The sequence below is a fragment of the Poecile atricapillus genome, chromosome W (assembly GCF_030490865.1).
Source record: "Poecile atricapillus isolate bPoeAtr1 chromosome W, bPoeAtr1.hap1, whole genome shotgun sequence".
In the NCBI taxonomy this organism is placed as follows: Eukaryota; Metazoa; Chordata; class Aves; order Passeriformes; family Paridae; genus Poecile; species Poecile atricapillus.
The window spans coordinates 26,259,759-26,275,892 of NC_081288.1; the positions used below are offsets into that span (position 1 = coordinate 26,259,759).

The 16,134-nt window shown below is 55.8% G+C and overlaps 3 protein-coding genes across 3 annotated transcripts; 2 read left to right on the top strand and 1 right to left on the bottom strand.

Moving 5' to 3' along the window:
* The first annotated feature begins 4,564 nt into the window (after positions 1 to 4,564).
* On the top strand, positions 4,565 to 5,502 carry LOC131592244 (histone H5-like). Its single transcript, XM_058863638.1, has one exon. It carries the CDS (start codon positions 4,758 to 4,760, stop codon positions 5,334 to 5,336), a length of 579 nt encoding a protein of 192 aa, XP_058719621.1. The 5' UTR covers positions 4,565 to 4,757; the 3' UTR covers positions 5,337 to 5,502.
* A 2,082-nt stretch (positions 5,503 to 7,584) lies between these two features.
* LOC131591704 (2-amino-3-ketobutyrate coenzyme A ligase, mitochondrial-like) lies at positions 7,585 to 12,267 on the top strand. The gene is made up of 9 exons (XM_058862659.1): positions 7,585 to 7,824; positions 7,910 to 8,040; positions 8,644 to 8,745; positions 9,276 to 9,422; positions 9,710 to 9,864; positions 10,375 to 10,457; positions 10,836 to 11,007; positions 11,406 to 11,527; positions 11,913 to 12,267. The coding sequence occupies exons 1-9, from the start codon at positions 7,623 to 7,625 to the stop codon at positions 12,062 to 12,064; spliced, it is 1,266 nt and encodes a 421-aa protein (XP_058718642.1). The 5' UTR covers positions 7,585 to 7,622; the 3' UTR covers positions 12,065 to 12,267.
* A 156-nt stretch (positions 12,268 to 12,423) lies between these two features.
* On the bottom strand, positions 12,424 to 16,130 carry LOC131591708 (noggin-like). Its single transcript, XM_058862667.1, has one exon. It carries the CDS (start codon positions 15,728 to 15,730, stop codon positions 14,993 to 14,995), a length of 738 nt encoding a protein of 245 aa, XP_058718650.1. The 5' UTR covers positions 15,731 to 16,130; the 3' UTR covers positions 12,424 to 14,992.
* Between the last annotated feature and the right edge of the window lie 4 nt (positions 16,131 to 16,134).

Consider the following 16,134-nt stretch of genomic DNA (forward strand, 5'->3'; position numbering starts at 1 on the left):
TAAGGCAGATCACTTTGTTAGTCACAAATTCTGGTAGAATTTGGTGTCAGATTTTTGTGACATGCACGAGGCCCCTGGGCAACCCAGTGGATGGTGCAAGAGTCGAAGCAGTGAGCTCAGCTCCCTACTACACCTGTCAAGCACCAGAGCTCACTGTTGATCATTTTGGCCTCCTGCCTCTGGCCTAGAAACCCTTCTGTCCCTGTGCTGCCCAAGGTCCAGGCTTTTCCCTCTGCCTCCCAGCAGGACGTGGCTGTTGCCATTGAGTTTGGAATGGGGCGAGCATTTGGCATTTGTGGGACTGGGCTGGAAAGAGGTGAGAGAACAGCTCAGGGTGGTTTCCAGGCTGCAGAACTTGGTCTTGCCATGGGAATTTCTAGGAGCCAAAAGAGAAAGGGGGAAAAGGGTTCAGGGCTCAGTGCTGTGGGCCATGTGTGTTTTTTAGAAAAAATAACCAAACAACAGTCTGCATAGTTGTACCTGCTCTTGGGGGAGGAAACTCCCAAAAGTGGGGCACTGGGGGCAAGCAGAGGGTAAGCAAGGGTGAACTGCACACTGCTCACCCATCCCTTCCCCGAAGGGTTTGGTATCTTGTGTTTGGGTTGGTTTGTTGGGGTGGTGTGTTGTTTTTTTCTGCCTTTCTGTCGAGGGCTGCTCAGCCCGATAAATGTGTGGCGTAAGCATGGGCGAAATGTGTGTGCCCCTGACATGTGGTGGAGCTGCCCCTCCTCGAGGCTCTGTGGCTGCAGATCAGCCCCCAGCAGGGTAGGATCATCCCCTCATCCCGGGGTGATGGGGGACGCCACCTCCAAAATTGGCATGGCGTTAATCAGGCAGACCCTGTCTCGCCTGTGTCGGGGTGATACGCTCACCCCGCCGTCTCCACATCCTTATCTCCTGGGAGCAGGGCAGCTGGCTGGGGGAAGAGTGGGCAGGAGAGATGACCAAAACAGCCATAGGTGATGGGCATGATGGCTGGCAGAGCCCAAAAAACATCCCAAAGCGCTGCTTGTACCCCATCCACTTGTTTGCAGCTGGACTGTGGCTGTGAGAAACATCCCAGCCTCAAGCACAGGGAAAACCCACAGCTGTGCATCACCATATGAGCCAGAACCCCAGCTCACATAAGGAGCTTGCCCTTAAAAAACAGCCCATAAATCTTTTAAAACAGTGTCAGTCAGTCCAGCAGTCAGGGACGATGTCCCTTTGCCATTTATTTGTATCCTTCAAGCCTGCTCTGCCCCTAGAAATGGCCAGACTGAGTGGCTTGATGCTGGGCTGACCACACTGCATTGCACACCAGGGACTCGGAGCTGAAACTCTGATGAGCACAGCTGGAACTTCAGCTGTTTTGCTCTTAAAAAAGGACAGAAGTACTTGGATCTGAGTACCACCAAGACTAAGTCCCACTGCTGGGGATTTTGAGTCTCTCTGAAATGGAAACAGGATAAAATGAAATGTTATCTCTGACATTTATTGCCAAAAGTGCCCTGGTGCTCTCAAAGGTCTGTGAACAGCTGTTCTGCCCCTACAAGGCAGGGGCTGTTACCCGAAGGATCTGTAGCACATCCACAGTGGACATGGTTTGACCATTTAAGACAAAATCTGCAGCTGGAAATGTGTAAATCCCCATGGGGTCTGGTTGAACTCAGTGCAGACAGGGAGGAGAAGGTAAACAGGATTACAGAGAGGATTCTTCTGCCAGGCTCTGTCCTCTGGGGTTTGTTGGAGATGTGGGATTTCCCAATATCTGCAGAATAATGCCAGAAAGGGGAGGTTCAGGAGGCTTGGAATGGTTGGGTAGGAATTCTGAGGAGAAAAGTGGGTGCAGGGGGTAACCCACCCCATGCTGGGCATGGTGGCAGGTTCCTGTGGCCAAAAATACAGGCATGAACCCAAGATGGCCATGGTGATACATGTGCCCATGGGAAAAACTCTTTCCTCTGGATGAGTTCCCTTTGCTGTCTGCAGTGGGGTGCCAGAAGTGCTGGACCTGCTTCCCAGAGGCAGCAGGGGTTGCATTGCTTGGCAGCATCTGCCTTCCACCTCCAGGCCTGACATCTTGCCAGGGGCTGGAAAATCCTCTCATCCTCTCAGTCCCGACCAGTTCATGTTAAAGATGGATGGTTAAAACAGTGTGAGGTTCAAGGGGTGCATTCCGATATCAGGTGGGGTGCTTGGGGGCTTGCCTTGACCAGGTTACCCCCATGTGCAAAGCCAGCAGCAGCCTGTGAGCTGTGACCATCTGTGTGCCTTCCCTCCAGTGAGTCACCTGGGGGCACAGGATCTTCCCCTTAGTGTGAATGGCTAAAAATTAGGGATCTAGTCTGGATGAAAGGGCCAGAACCTCCATGCACAGGGGAGAGCGTGTTTGTTTGCCAGCAGCGGCACCCGCCGGAGGAGGATGAGCAGCCCGGATCAGCTGCAGGAGCCGCCCAGGTGAAGGGTTGAGATTAGACGCCTAAGGTGGCCAAAGTTAGGTGAAGCATCTGTCCCTCCCTGCCACCTGTCCCCCCCCCGCCTTTGCCTCCCCAGCTCTGCACTGGGTTGATAATCGCTGCCCGGGTTTTTGGGCTGGAGGCTCTGCAGGCAGCCCGTGGTGTTGTGTGTGCCAACCCCGGGGGCCAATTCCTGAACCCTCCTCGTCTCCCTCGGGAGCCTGGCGCGTGGGTGAGCCGCTCTCAACGGTTACCAGCTTGGATGCAAATAAAAGCAGATGGTGCCTTATCTGTGTGCCTGGCTTTGCCTACGTGCAGGCAGCCAGCGCCGGCGGTTTATTCCCGGATAGGGAAAATGAAAGGTCCTTCAGCTGCTCCAAGTGTTGTAGAGCGGCCACCAGAGCTCCCTGCCCGTGCGCTCCATATGGGATGGAGAGCCATTTATGTATTAGGTCTTAAGCAAAAGCAAACCCCAAGGGAGGCAGGAGAGTGGGTATTTCTCTCCACAATTAGGGGCAGTTTGCACCTAATTAAATCAAAAGGTTTGCAGGTGCTGAGAACCTTTCCCATGCCCCAAATTGAACAGAGCATGTGAAGAAACTCCATCAGGGAGGAAGGCTCAAGGAGATGCACTTGGTCCTTCCATCTGTAGGAAAGCATCAGGGGCCTGAATGTCATCTCCCAGGCCAGGTCTTCACATAACACAGGAGCTGCTACCAAAGATTGCTGTTTCTATCTAAATGTAGTGATGGGACAAGGGGGAACGGCTCCAAACTGAAAGAGGGAAAGTTTAGATTAGATATTAGGAATAAATTCTTTACTGTGAGTGTGATGAGGCCCTGGAATGGGTTGCCCAGAGAAGTTGTGGATGCCTTGTCCCTGCAAGTGTTTAAGGCCAGGCTTGATGGGGCTCTGAGCAAGTTGGTTTAGTGGAAGGTGTCCTTGCTCATGGCAGGGAAATTGGAACTGGGTGATCTTTAAGGTCCCTTCCAACCCAAACAATCCTATAATTCTATTTCTATTATCTCAATTTCTACTATCCCTTTTATTTAAATTCTGTGTTTATATTTGTATTTATGTATCTATATTGATGTTCTATTGATGCATACTTCTCTTTGTCCCTGGCTGTTGGTTTTCATGGCCCTGGACACCCAGGGCACACAGAGGTTATTGAGAGGGGCTCTCTGTTTATTTTAAGGCTATACTGCACTACTGGGAGGTTTGGTTCACCTCTGAGCCCAGCATGGCATGTTGATGGGCACCAGGTGGCTGCACCCGCATGTTTTTAAAAAATAAGGGGAACCATCATCTGAATCCTGCAGGCAAGATGATGATAGTGACTATATTTAATCTCCCAGGAACAGCCGACCGCTCACCCAGCGGGGAAAGGATGGCTGATTGCCACTACGTCCCCGCTCTGTCCCCTCACTAAGGGCTGTGTGTGTCTCCCAAAACAAGGGCACAGCCTGTTCTTTGTGACACCTCACCATTCACATGCAAGGGCTGCGCTGGTGTTCCTAAAGCACCTAAAGGTGGAGAGCAAAGGGGCAGAACAGGGAGTAGTGGCACTGGGCCATGGGGGTATTGCTGCTGAGCTGTCTTGTGCCCAGTGCTGCCTCTTTTCTCCTTGGTGCCATGCCCACTGTCTTCTCCAGTGTCCCTTCTTGCCCCCTTAACATCTTCCTCAGTCTCTTTCCTTGTGCCCTGATATTTTTCCAGCATGTCTCCTTGTGTTGCCCCTAAATGTCCCTCCCTAACCCCGTATCCTCCCTAAGTGTCCCTCTGCATCTCTTGGTGTTGCTGAGTATCCCTGGCATGCCTGTCCCTGTCTTACCAGCGTCCCCAAAGTCCCCCCCAGTATCCTCCTTTGTCCCTACACAATATCCTTCCAGAATCACCCACTGAGAGCAAGTCCTCGCTCTTCCCCCGCTGATCCCACCAGTGCTCCTCCTCATCCCCCACCATTTGTTCCCCCAAATACTCTTATTTGTTCCTCAGTGTCCCCCTCCCTGTCCCTCCCGGTGGCTCGGGTCAGGGCGTGGCAGGGGACACGCGGGGACACGGGCGGCGGGTGGCGCGCGCGGGGCAGTCCTCCCCGCGGTCCGCACCGCGCCTTTAAAGGGAGCCCGGGGCGGGCGCGGCCGCAGAGGCACCGGCGGGGGCACCGGCGGGCAGGGCGGCACTGGCTCTGCTGCGGCTTCACCCACCCACCGCTCCCTTCCCAGCCTCTCCCCGCCCACGGCCGGGGGTCCCAGGCCGGGCGGGACACGCTTCCAGCCGTGAGGACATAGCGGGGCGTCGCGGGACGAAGCACTCGCCATGAGCGACAGCCCGATCCCACTGCCACCGGCTTCGGCCACCAAGCCCAAGCGGGCCCGGTCAGCGCGGCGGCCGGCAGCCCACCCTGCGTACTCGGACATGATCACGGCAGCCATCCGGGCCGACAAGAGCCGCGGCGGCTCATCCCGGCAGTCCATCCAGAAGTACGTGAAGAGCCACTACAAGGTGGGCCGGAATGCCGACGTCCAGATCAGGCTGGCCATTCGGCGCCTGCTGGCCACTGGAGTCCTCAAGCAGACCAAAGGAGTTGGTGCCTCCGGCTCTTTCCGCCTAGCCAAGGCCGGCAAGGTGAAGAGGTCTCCTTCCAAGAAGAGGAAGAAGGCAGCCAGGAGATCCACTTCGCCCCGGAAGACGGCCAGGTCCAGGAGAGCCAAGTCTCCAGCCAAGAAGCCCAAATCTGCCGCCAGGAAGGCCAGGAAGAAGTCAAGGAGCCCGAAGAAAGCCAAGAAGCCAAGGACTGTTAAGGCCAAGTCCCTGAAGGCATCCAAACCCAAGAAGGCAAAGCGGTCAAAATCCAGAGCCAAGTCCGGTGCCCGGAAATCGCCCAAGAAGAAGTGAGAAGTCTAGAGGCGTTTCGGTACCCTCCCCATTGGTTCTGTAAATAGCTGTTGCCTTTATTTTTGCTCCTTTCTACTGCATTTTATAAAGAATTGCTCTATTCTTGAATTGAAATAGCTAAAACAAGGCAGTTGATGAATGAAAAAAAAACAATTTTAAAGTGTTACTGGTCTGGATTTTTATTGTGACGTCTCAGAAATTTCTTGGGGGTGTGTGTGTCTGTTGGTTTAATTAACGCTGGGCTGCTTGTTGTGTGTTGGGAGTGACCGTGACTCTGTGTGTCTGTTGGGGTCGTGCAGGATTTCAATTCCTGGTCCTGGCCCCGCTCCTGAGGGGGGTTACGAGTTTGCTGGGCCAGGCAAAGACATCGGTGGGGAACCTGGAATATGTGGCTAGGTAAGTCCTGGCCTTACCTGGAGGAGGAAAAGGGGTCCCTGTTCCCCCATCCACTGCTGCAGATCCCCACCGTGGGGATGAGGTGAGGAATGATGGGCTGCTGGGTGTGAGGTCCAGCTGGTGCTGGAGATAACCGGGGCTCCTGCCTGTGGAGCTGCCTCAGCACAGCTGGGTGGTGGCAGGGATGGGACAGAGGAGATGGAACGGGGCCAGAGTCTGTCTACATTGACTTTCAAGGAGTTGAAGGTGTCCATGAAGCAGGAAGTGGGATCACCATGGGGAGAAAGGACAAACACAGCCAAAAGCATCTTTGCTCCCAAGGGACGAATATCCTGAGGCAGTGGACAGCTCTGCAGGTGGGCTGTGGTGGGCAGCCAGGGCAGGGTGAGGCAGAACTGCTGGGCTCAGCCCTGCTGTGACCCAGGGGCTCTGGCTTTGTGCCCAGTGGGGGCTGGCATGACTCCAGGGCCTGCCTGGCCCCTGCCAGAGCCCCTCCCTGGGCTGGGCTGGGTGATCCTGACAGTCAGGGCTGGCAGGGAGCCTGTGGGCTGGCCTCATTGCTCAGCAGGGTCTGAGGCTCAGGCAGGGGCTGCCTAATCCCTCTTGGCTAGAGACAGATAAACTTCTTGATCACCAGGATCCCCAGCCACCTGGGCCAGGACCTCCAAAATCCCAGGGACTCTGAGTGCTCAGTGCCCTTGGACTTGCTGTGCTTAAGTCTCATAAGCCTAGGGTCTTCACCCTCTCCAATGGCTCCCAAATCCTTCACCCTGTTCTTCCTAAATCACTTGGGCAAATGGTGCCTGAGTCCTTCAGCCATTAAGGATTCCAAAATCAGTACTTCAGGGTACTGAAATCCTTGGCCTGGATGCATCTAATCACTGTAGGCTCTTGTTCCTAAAACCCTTGGATCAAAGGCTCCCAGAACACCTAGACTGAAGACGCTGAACACCTTTCAAAAGCCTGGCACCTAATTCCCCTGGAATGAGTGGTCTAAACCATTCTGGCCACAGAACTTCTTAGTTAGCTGTAGTAGAGGAAGGAGATACCTAATCCAGATAAAACAGGTTGCCCAAAGATGTGGAAGCCCTATCTCTAAAAATACTCCAGCTGAGTTTTGATGGGGCTCTGAGCAACCTGGTCTAGCGGAAGATGTCCCAGCCCATGACAGAGAGCTTGGAACTAGATTATTTTTAAGGTCCCTTTGAAGCCAAACCATTCTATCATTCCGTGACCCTTTGTGACTAAAGTCATTGAGCCTACAGTTTACAAACACATTTGGCCAGAGGTGCTCAAATCCCTTGGGCCTGGGTATTCTAATTTTCACCTGGTAAATCCTAAATCTCTGTCCAAGGGATTATTGCAGAATTCTCAGCAGAATGCACCCACATCCTACGGACCCATGGTTCATTATCCCCAGTGGTGGGCACCTGTAAACCACCTAGCTGCAAGGATCCAAGCCACCTGCACTGAGGACCCCAAATCCCTAGGCAGAGGCACCTAATGCTCCTGAGCTTGCTGGTCCTTGAGGTCCGTGATGCCCTCTTGCTGTGAAATCCCTCAGACCCTGGTACATGACCCCATACAGCTCCTAAATCTCATGGATGGCGTTCCCTCAAAATCCCTCAGACTCCGGGCATCACATATCGCCTGGCTCTGGGGTTCCTAAACTCCTTGGGACAGATCCTCTCCTCCAAAGAAGACGCCGAACGCCTCGTGGAGAAGGTGCCCGAGCTCTTCCAGCCGCTGGAGCTGCGGCGGCGCCCGCCCCGCCCGGAGGGGGGCGGTGCCCGGGCGGCCAATGGGCATTGGCCAGTAATTAACCCGTGGCTAATTAGCGGCGATTGGGCGCCGGGGCCCGCCCCCGGGCGTGCGGGGCGGAGCGCCGGGATGTGGCGGGCGGCGGCGGTGCGAGCGCTGCGGGGCGGCGGGGCCGGCGGCCCCCGGGCCGCGTCGGGAGCGGCGGCGGCGCAGCTGCGGCGGCGGCTGGAGAGCGAGCTGGAGGATATCCGCGGAGCCGGCACCTGGAAGAGCGAGCGAGTCATCGCCTCCCGACAGGGTCCCCACCTCCGCTTGGCGGGCGGCGGCGCCGGTGCGTGTGGGGGGCGGCGGGGAGGAGGGCTCCCGGTACCTTCTCCCGGTGCCATGCCCTTGCTTCTCCCTCTCTGTTCCCGCAGGGATCATCAACTTCTGCGCCAATAACTACCTGGGGCTCTCCAGCCACCCCGAGGTGATCCGTGCCGCTGTGGAGGCCCTGGAGAAGTTCGGCGCTGGGCTCAGCTCCGTCCGCTTTATCTGCGGTACCCAGGTACCGGGCAGCATCCCCTCGCCCGCGGGTCTTTCGCAGGGTGTCCACGTAGACTCCCGTCTGGGCACTCCCGCTCGGCATGCGTGCACGGTGCTAAATTACACGTGGCCCGGTGGGAAAAGGAGCCTGCCAAGTGCCCAGTTGCCAAGCGTCTGGAAATATGCCAATTTAAACCATTACAACACCTGAGAGCAAAGAAACTGAACTCCCCTCTGAATTCGGAAAATTGATGTCTTTTTCCCTCTCTTGCGGGTCAAAATTACGGTGAACCTGACTTGAAGTGGCTTCATCAGACCCAGCCCAGTTTACCCCTGCTGGAGCCTTTTTTGTGTCCCGCCTGGTTAAGTGCAAAGAACAAGCAGAGCTTCTCCCTTGTGCATGGGGAGCTTGGAGTTTCCCTGCTGAGCTTTTGGCATCCAAACCCATAATCATACTTTAGGGCTGCATTTGCTGAACACAGGTAACTTCTCCCACGCACACACGCCTTTTCTGGACAAAACCTGTCTGTCTCCTCCTGCCCTTTCAAGTCAGGATTTAACAGCAGTGGTCAAGTAAGAACTTGTGCTGCCCCACTGTTGACTCCTGTTCCTCTCTTCTCTTTAGAGCATACACAAGGATCTGGAGGAGAAAATTGCACGTTTCCACCAGCGGGAAGATGCGATTCTCTATGCCAGCTGCTTTGATGCCAACGCTGGTATTTTTGAGGTTCGTAAGGCTTTCCTTGTGTTGTGCATGGAGGAGGGAGGTGACAGCAACGGGGCTGCTGTGCCTTCCAGAGGCTCTGCTGTGAGCTCTATGCACCAGAAGAGATGGCAGTGGCTGGTGGTGAAGAGCCCTCACTTGGGACCTTCCCGTTGCACCAGGGAAGCCATGCAGAGGCATTTAACCACCCTCACCTCTGCTGTCTCCAGCCAGCTCCAGCTCTTGGGCAGGGCTCCCATTTCTGCAGAGGTCTGTACCCCCCACTTAAGGTGTAGGTGGGGGGAAGGGATGATCTCACAGGCATGTTAGGAAAAGGGGAGGGAGGTTTGGAGCTCAGAAGCCACAAGCAAGAACCTGGCATAAAGAAATCAGGGGATGAGGTGACTAGGAAGGAAACAAAGTTTAGCAGTGCCAGGAGAAACGTGGCAGCTGGAATCAATCACAGCTTTGCTCTCTGTACTGAGGGAGGCTGAGAGATCTCGGTGAGGCGGCATCCAGAGTGAAGGATGATCATTTCCGTTTGGCACGGCCAGGCCCTGCTGACCCCGGAGGATGCAGTGCTGTCAGATGAGCTGAACCATGCTTCCATCATCGATGGGATCCGCCTGTGCAAGGCCAACAAGTACCGCTACAAGCACATGGACATGCAGGACCTGGAGGCCAAGCTGAAGGAAGCACAGGTATGGGGGTCTGCTCCCACCCCAGTGCTGGGGCACTTGCTTAGCTGTGCTGCCTGTGCAGTAACCAGTCCTGGAGGGTGAGCTCTGCCTTCTCCCGTGCAATAGGCATTGTTTCTGCTGACAGGCATGGATAGGCAAGGTGGCAAAGCAGCTGGTTGTGATGCAAATCCCCCCCATCTCAGTTAGGTACATCCTCTCTTGTACAGGAGTTTGAGTGTCTCCCTTTGCCAGCCCCTCTCCTCAGGGTGACATCTTCACCCCCGGAGATGCCTTTTTCCCTCCAATAGAAGCATCGACTGCGGCTGGTGGCCACTGATGGTGCCTTTTCCATGGATGGTGACATCGCACCCCTGAGGGAAATCTGCCAGCTGGCCCAGAAGTACGATGCCCTGGTCTTCATCGATGAGTGCCATGCCACAGGATTCCTGGGACCCAACGGGCGGTGAGTCACTGCTTCAGCCCCGTTTCTTCCTCCTGCTCTGACCTTTGAAGCAAGATTAAGGGGCTGATGGCCAACGTGTTTTTTGTGTGGGGACTCCTTGAAGGCTTTGTACCTTTGGATTGAAAGGAGATACTTTAGCAGTGATCCATCCCCAACTGACAGCTGCTTCTCACTGTGTAATGGATGGTGTGACCATCTCATCTGGGCACCACCCCTCCTGGAAGGTGCTTTGTTTGGCCTATTAGACTTCTGTGTGGGAAGTTTCAGTGCTTCCCCATCTCTAAGGGATGAAGAACCCATGCTCTTATTTTGTGAGGTCCCAGCTTAGGCTTTCTGCAGGAGAAAGTTCAACCCAAGTGTTGACCCCCTATCTCAAGGGGCTATTCCTGCTTGTCTAGAAGGAGGGATGCCAGGGAGCTGGCTGACAGTGCTTTGTTTCCCTTGAGGTATCCAGCAGCTTTCCTGGTGCATGCTGGCACAGGTGATAATGTGACATTCGTTTTTCTACAGGGGTACTGATGAGCTCCTGGGAGTGATGGACAAAGTCACCATCATCAATTCTACCCTGGGAAAAGCTCTTGGAGGAGCTGCAGGTGAAGGCATTTTCCTGTCCAGTGTCCTGCATGCCCTAAAGAGCTCTACAGCATCAGTCTTATGTTTCCTTCCTCTGCCTAATGATAGAGTAACAAATGCATGTTATTGTTTTCCACTGGTGGCATGAGGCTTGGTTTGTGATGCTGCTGCAGGATTAAGGGAGATCCTGCCATGTGCTCCTTACACTGTCATCTTTCTCATGCATTTGCCTTTGGGTTCAAGGTAGAAACTCTTGGTCAAAAGCATCAGCTGTGATTTTTAGACCTGGTTTGTACCTAAATTCCTGCTATAGGTGCCAGGTTGGCTTTATCAAGAAGCCTCACTCTAAACAGGGGAACCTGGAGTTCCTTGTCCAATTCTCTCTCCTCTGTCTGCAGGCGGGTACACAACAGGTCCCAAACCCCTCATCGATTTGCTCCGCCAGCGTTCCCGCCCCTACCTCTTCTCCAACAGCTTGCCCCCTGCTGTGGTGGGCTGTGCATCCAAGGCCCTGGACCTGCTCATGGAGAGCAATGCCATTGCACAGTCTATGGCTGCCAAAACCCAACGGTGAGGAGGCCATATTGGGGTGGGAGCAGGGGCAGCTTTGTCAGGAGCGAGTTGTCTGTGATTTATTCACCCCCATTTTACAGTGATAGCTGGGAAGACAGTTTGAAAGTCTGAGCAAGGGCTCAGGGGAAGCTGCAGGATGTGCCTGTCTATATCAGGCAGATGTCACATCTGGGTGCTCTGTGAGCTGGGGCACATTGTCCACTCAAGGATCTGCAGTCCCGTTATGCTGAGCAGGACATGGCAGCAGGTCACTTCAAGGGGAGAGATCTCTTCCCTTCACAGATGAACAGTGGAGCAAACCCTAACCAGTTCTCAGTGGCCAGGGGAAAGAATGCAATGGTCTCCAATGACAGGGTTGTTGAGGTTTTTACTCATCCTGTTGTTCCCTTCACCAGGTTCAGAAGTAAGATGACGGCAGCTGGCTTCACCATCTCAGGGAAAGACCATCCCATCTGTCCAGTCATGCTGGGGGATGCTCGGCTGGCGTCAGTGATGGCAGAGGACATGCTCAACAGAGGTGATCTGGGGAGGGAGCTCAGTGTGCAGACACATTCCCTGAGGGAAGGGACAGCTGGTGGTGGTGCCACCACAAGCCTCCCTTCAGAGTATGTTCCTGCATGAAATCCACTACTCCAGCTGCAAACATCCTCATGGTCTCCCCCAGATGTTGCTGGCTACACCTTCTTTCTCAGGAAGATTTACATTAGTGCTCTTGTCCTGCTATGCTGGACTCCATCCCCATTGCTGGCCCCTAACCTCACCTCTATGCTTGGGAACAGGAGGCACTTGAAAACCCTGGAGGCTGGAAGTGGTTACTGGGAGGGAAACCTTTCTATCAGCCAGCACACCTCAGCCTGCCTCCATCCCAGCCAGCTCTGACTCTGCCTGTGTTCCCTCCCCAGGCATTTACGTCATTGGCTTCAGCTACCCTGTAGTGCCCAAGGGGAAGGCGCGCATTCGGGTCCAGATCTCGGCCGTGCACAGCGACGAGGACATCGACCGCTGCGTGGAAGCCTTCACCGAGGTGGGACGGAAGCACGGAGCGCTGTCTTGAGGGGCCAGAAAACACCTCTTCAGCGCCATCCCTGCCCACAACTAAGTGCCTCTGATGGGGAAAAAGGCTTGAGCAGCACATTGCCGAAAGCAGGACCGTTCCTCAAGGCATCACAGCCTGCATCACCTGAGTCAGGGTGCTGGCAGTAGCACTGGCAACCAGCGCTTAAAAGTGTCATTAAAGGTGTCCTGCAGTGCAGTGGATATTTGTCTGCCTCCTGTTTCCTCCTCCAGGAGCTGCACCCCATCCCCATCCTCTCATGCTGTTACCAGACACTCTGCTATGTCTTCCCTGAAGCCTTGGTCCAGATGCTGAAGTGCTGCAGATCCTGCTGATGGATATACAGCATTGCTGATGTGCCTGAGGTTGCCTGCTTCTTCTGTGCTGTCCTGTGGGTCCAGCAGCATCACCCTGGCAGATCTGACTGCTGCAATTCCCCACTGAGGCAGGGATGTTTCCCAAGCTCTTTGCAACTTGTGCCACCAGCAGCTGGTTAGGGAAAGAGGACATGGGCTAGCCAAAGCTCCGGTGCTCCTTTCTCTGCTCACTCTCAGCTTGGTCCCCAGCTATAATGCTTTCCCAATTGCTTCAGTGGTTCCAAACCTGCCCTGGTAAAGACATCTTGCCCCAGAGAAGGCCATCAGGCAGAGGGCAAGCTGAGGTGGTGGAGGCCAGCAGCATGGTGAGAGGATCTGCACCTGACTGAGGCCAAGGCCAGGAGCAGAGCAGGTGATGGAAACCTTTAATTTTCTTCCATGTGGCAGGAATCTCTGTTCCTCCAAGTTGTGCTGTAGTATTTCAGCATTCAAAAAGGCATGAGTGGGACCAGTGGGCATCTCATAGGATTGCTTTGTTTGCATCAGTTTTGCTCCAGACTGGAAATTTTATGTCCTGGCAGCTGCCCATGTGCTGAATGAGTAGCTGCAGCCACGCACAGATTCTAGCTGAAATGCAGTGTGCTGTGCCTGGTTGCTGGAGCACTGGGTCATATTAGCAAAGACCTGCTCTGAAGTCCTAATGTGTCACTAGGCTGGCAGGGAGCAAACTACAGGGCAGTAGTGTCTGACCTGAGCCAGAGTGACTGCAGGAGAATCCAGGATTGTAGGGCTTCACAAGGATGCAAAGGACAGGGGAGAAATATGTTCTGTAGATTCTACAGGACTGCAACCAAACCCTGCTAGAACAGGCGGTAGTGTAACTGTGTGCTGATTTTGTTTAATTTTCCATCTCCACAGGCCCTGAGCTCAGCCTGCTGATAAACTATGATACGGAGTTCCCTTTCGGTGCTACTGGGCCCTCACAGTGCTGCAAACCCCTTTCAACAGGCAGTGTTTTGGCATGGGGGATGTAGTGGGGAGGGCAGGGAGATGGCTCTCAGGCCCTTCTGCGGCCTGGAAGAGGTGAAAGTTCAGACAGATGGGCTCAGGCACAGGAAGGTTGAGACCCTAAACTGAATCACTGCTGGTTTGAGCCCAATGCACGTGCACCCCTTGCTCCCCCTACCTGCACACCTCCATTGCACACCTGTGCCACCTTCCCTCACATTTCTCTCCTGCTGGTCCCCAGCCCTGGTCTCCCCCTCTCCCCTCGCCTTCTGCAGGCATCTCTGCTGGTGCCTCCGCTCCACTCAGGGTGGACAACCCAAGCAGTTTAACCCTGCTCCAGCTTTCAAGTCCTCCTCATTGGCAGAGCAGCCCTACAGATGTCTCTCTGCTCAGCTGCAGGCCAGAGCAGCAACAGCAGCCTCCCTCCTGTGATGCTCACAATAGTTTTTGCATGTGCACGTGGGTTCGCCCTTCTGCTCCCCTTCTCACCACACGCACTGACCCTCTCACCTCTGTACCTCTCGGGTCCCTCTGCAGCCAGCTCCTTGCACTCTCCCTGCTTCAAGGCCAAGCTCAGCAGCAGACTCTGGAGCTGTCTGGGGAACAGACTGTGGAGTGCTGGAGTCCTGGGAAGGCAGGAGGGTCAGGTGATGGCACACTGGTGATGAATAATGCTGTACTCATTGACTTGTAGGCATCATGTTAGTATTGAATTGAGGCAAATCCTCCTGCTCTTTATTGCTTCAAGGCCTTCCAGCCTAGGTCTGATCTACAGCTCTAGGCAGCTTTTAGCCCAGAAAGCAGAGGATGTTTTGCTGAGTGGAACATAGAGGCAGATGCCAGTTTTTGAGGATGCAGTTCCCACCCTGGGCTCCCTGACCTACCCCATACCCTGTGTGCTGCTCAAGTAGTCCTGAGTCTGGAGCTGTTACCCTCAGCACTGTGGGATAGCTGAGGGATCCATGTGTTTCACCCATTTTACCTCGGAGTAGGGGACTATCCTATCCCATCCCATTTTCATACACACCTAGCCCCAAAAATGCTTCCAGCCCTGGGTCATGGCCCACCCCCCACTTTTTCTACCCTCACTAGGCTGCCTTGTTTCAGTCCCAAACTACCCCACTGATTCACTCCAGCCCCTCTCCACACTGCTGTTTCCACCCCAAGCAGTGACCCACCTCTACCCTTTCTCTGCTGGAATTCCCTTGCCCTGCTTCCCTGCCTGCAGCCCCACCCAGGCAGGCAGGGATGCCCCAGCTTGGACTGAGAAAGTCCTGGTGCAGACAGAACTTGCTGTTCAGTGCCATCATTTTTCCATCCCTCATCCTTTTCTGGAGATGAGCGCTGCACAAGGGCCTCCGCTGGTGCCAATGCCTCAGGGGGCTGAGGGGCAAAGCAGCTGCACCCCCCACCCAGAGGTTTCAGCAGGGAGACACAGAGCAACAACCACAGCCATCCCCACTTCCTTCCGGGAGGTTTATTTCTCTCTGGGGGGTTTTCCCCCAGCTCCGAGGGTGAGTCCAGGCAGACGTTTGCCTTTTCTCAAGCCTTTTGGCCGCAAGAACAGGCAGCGGGAGGCACCTCCGGAGCCCCCGCAGCCCCCTCAGCGGCAGGAGCACTTGCAGGCGGCCACGACGGGGTAGGGGATCTGCCGCCAGGTGCAGTTTGGGGGCCCGGGGTGCTGCGGGGTCCAGCAGTGCCAGGCCAGCAGCTTGATGCGGGTGAGCTGTGCGGGCCGGCAGCTCATGCCGGGGGGCCAGGAGCAGCCGGGGGACCCGGTCTCGCACGTGGTGTGGCGCACCCAGCGGGGCCAGAAGACGGGTCCCAGGTCGACCCAGGCGGCGGTGAGGCGGCAGGCGGCCCGTTCCACCAGCCACTGCCGCAGGCGGCGGGCCTGGGCCCCCGCTAGCTCTGGGGGCAGCTCCAGCCCCTCCGCCTCTCGCCACAGCTTGCGGTGATACCGCCCGGCACCCTCGGCCAGCTCCCTGCTCAGGGATTCCAGGTTCTCCTCGAGGATGCTCCCGTTGCGATCGCGGGGCTCCTCGGTCGCCATCCAGAAGGGGTCGAAGGCCGAGCCCAGGAGCCGGCGCAGCCGCCCGGGGCGCAGGTGCCGGGGTTTGGGGGCGTAGCGATAATCCTCGGGGGAGAGCGACAGGCTGTAGGGCCGCACCGGGGCCGAGGGGTGGCCGCGCAGCAGGTGAGCGGTGGGGTCAGCGGTGCTGGACGGTGGCAGCAGCAGCAGCTCCCGAGGTTCCTCCAGAGGCGGCGGTGGGCCTGGGATGCCCGGTGGTGGGAGCAGGCAGAGGAGGAGGAGGAGGCAGCTGCGGTGCGGTCCCTCCATGGCGAGCAGCACTGTGGCAGCACGGCTGCAGGCTTGCACTCTGCCGCATCCCCTGGGTTATCACCGCGTCCCGATGATGGCCTTCCCCTTTTCCCTGGTTACAGCGGCTGATAGGGAGCTGGCGGGGACACCTCGCTCCTTCCCAGCAGAGGGGCAGGTGGGGGGGAAAAGCTGCATCGTCCCTCCTGCCTCTGAGCCAATGGGGATAATTTGGGCTGCTGTGGAGGGGAGCAGGCCAGCACCTCCTTTTCCACATCCTGCTCCATCATTGGAAGAGGAACCCACAACCTTCTCAGTGAAGGGAAGCTGGTGGTCTTTGAGTCTTACTTGCTGAGAAAGGATCACTGAGCTGCACCTGGAAGTCCTCAGGGCATAGGTCCTGTCACCAGGATGGACATGGCAGC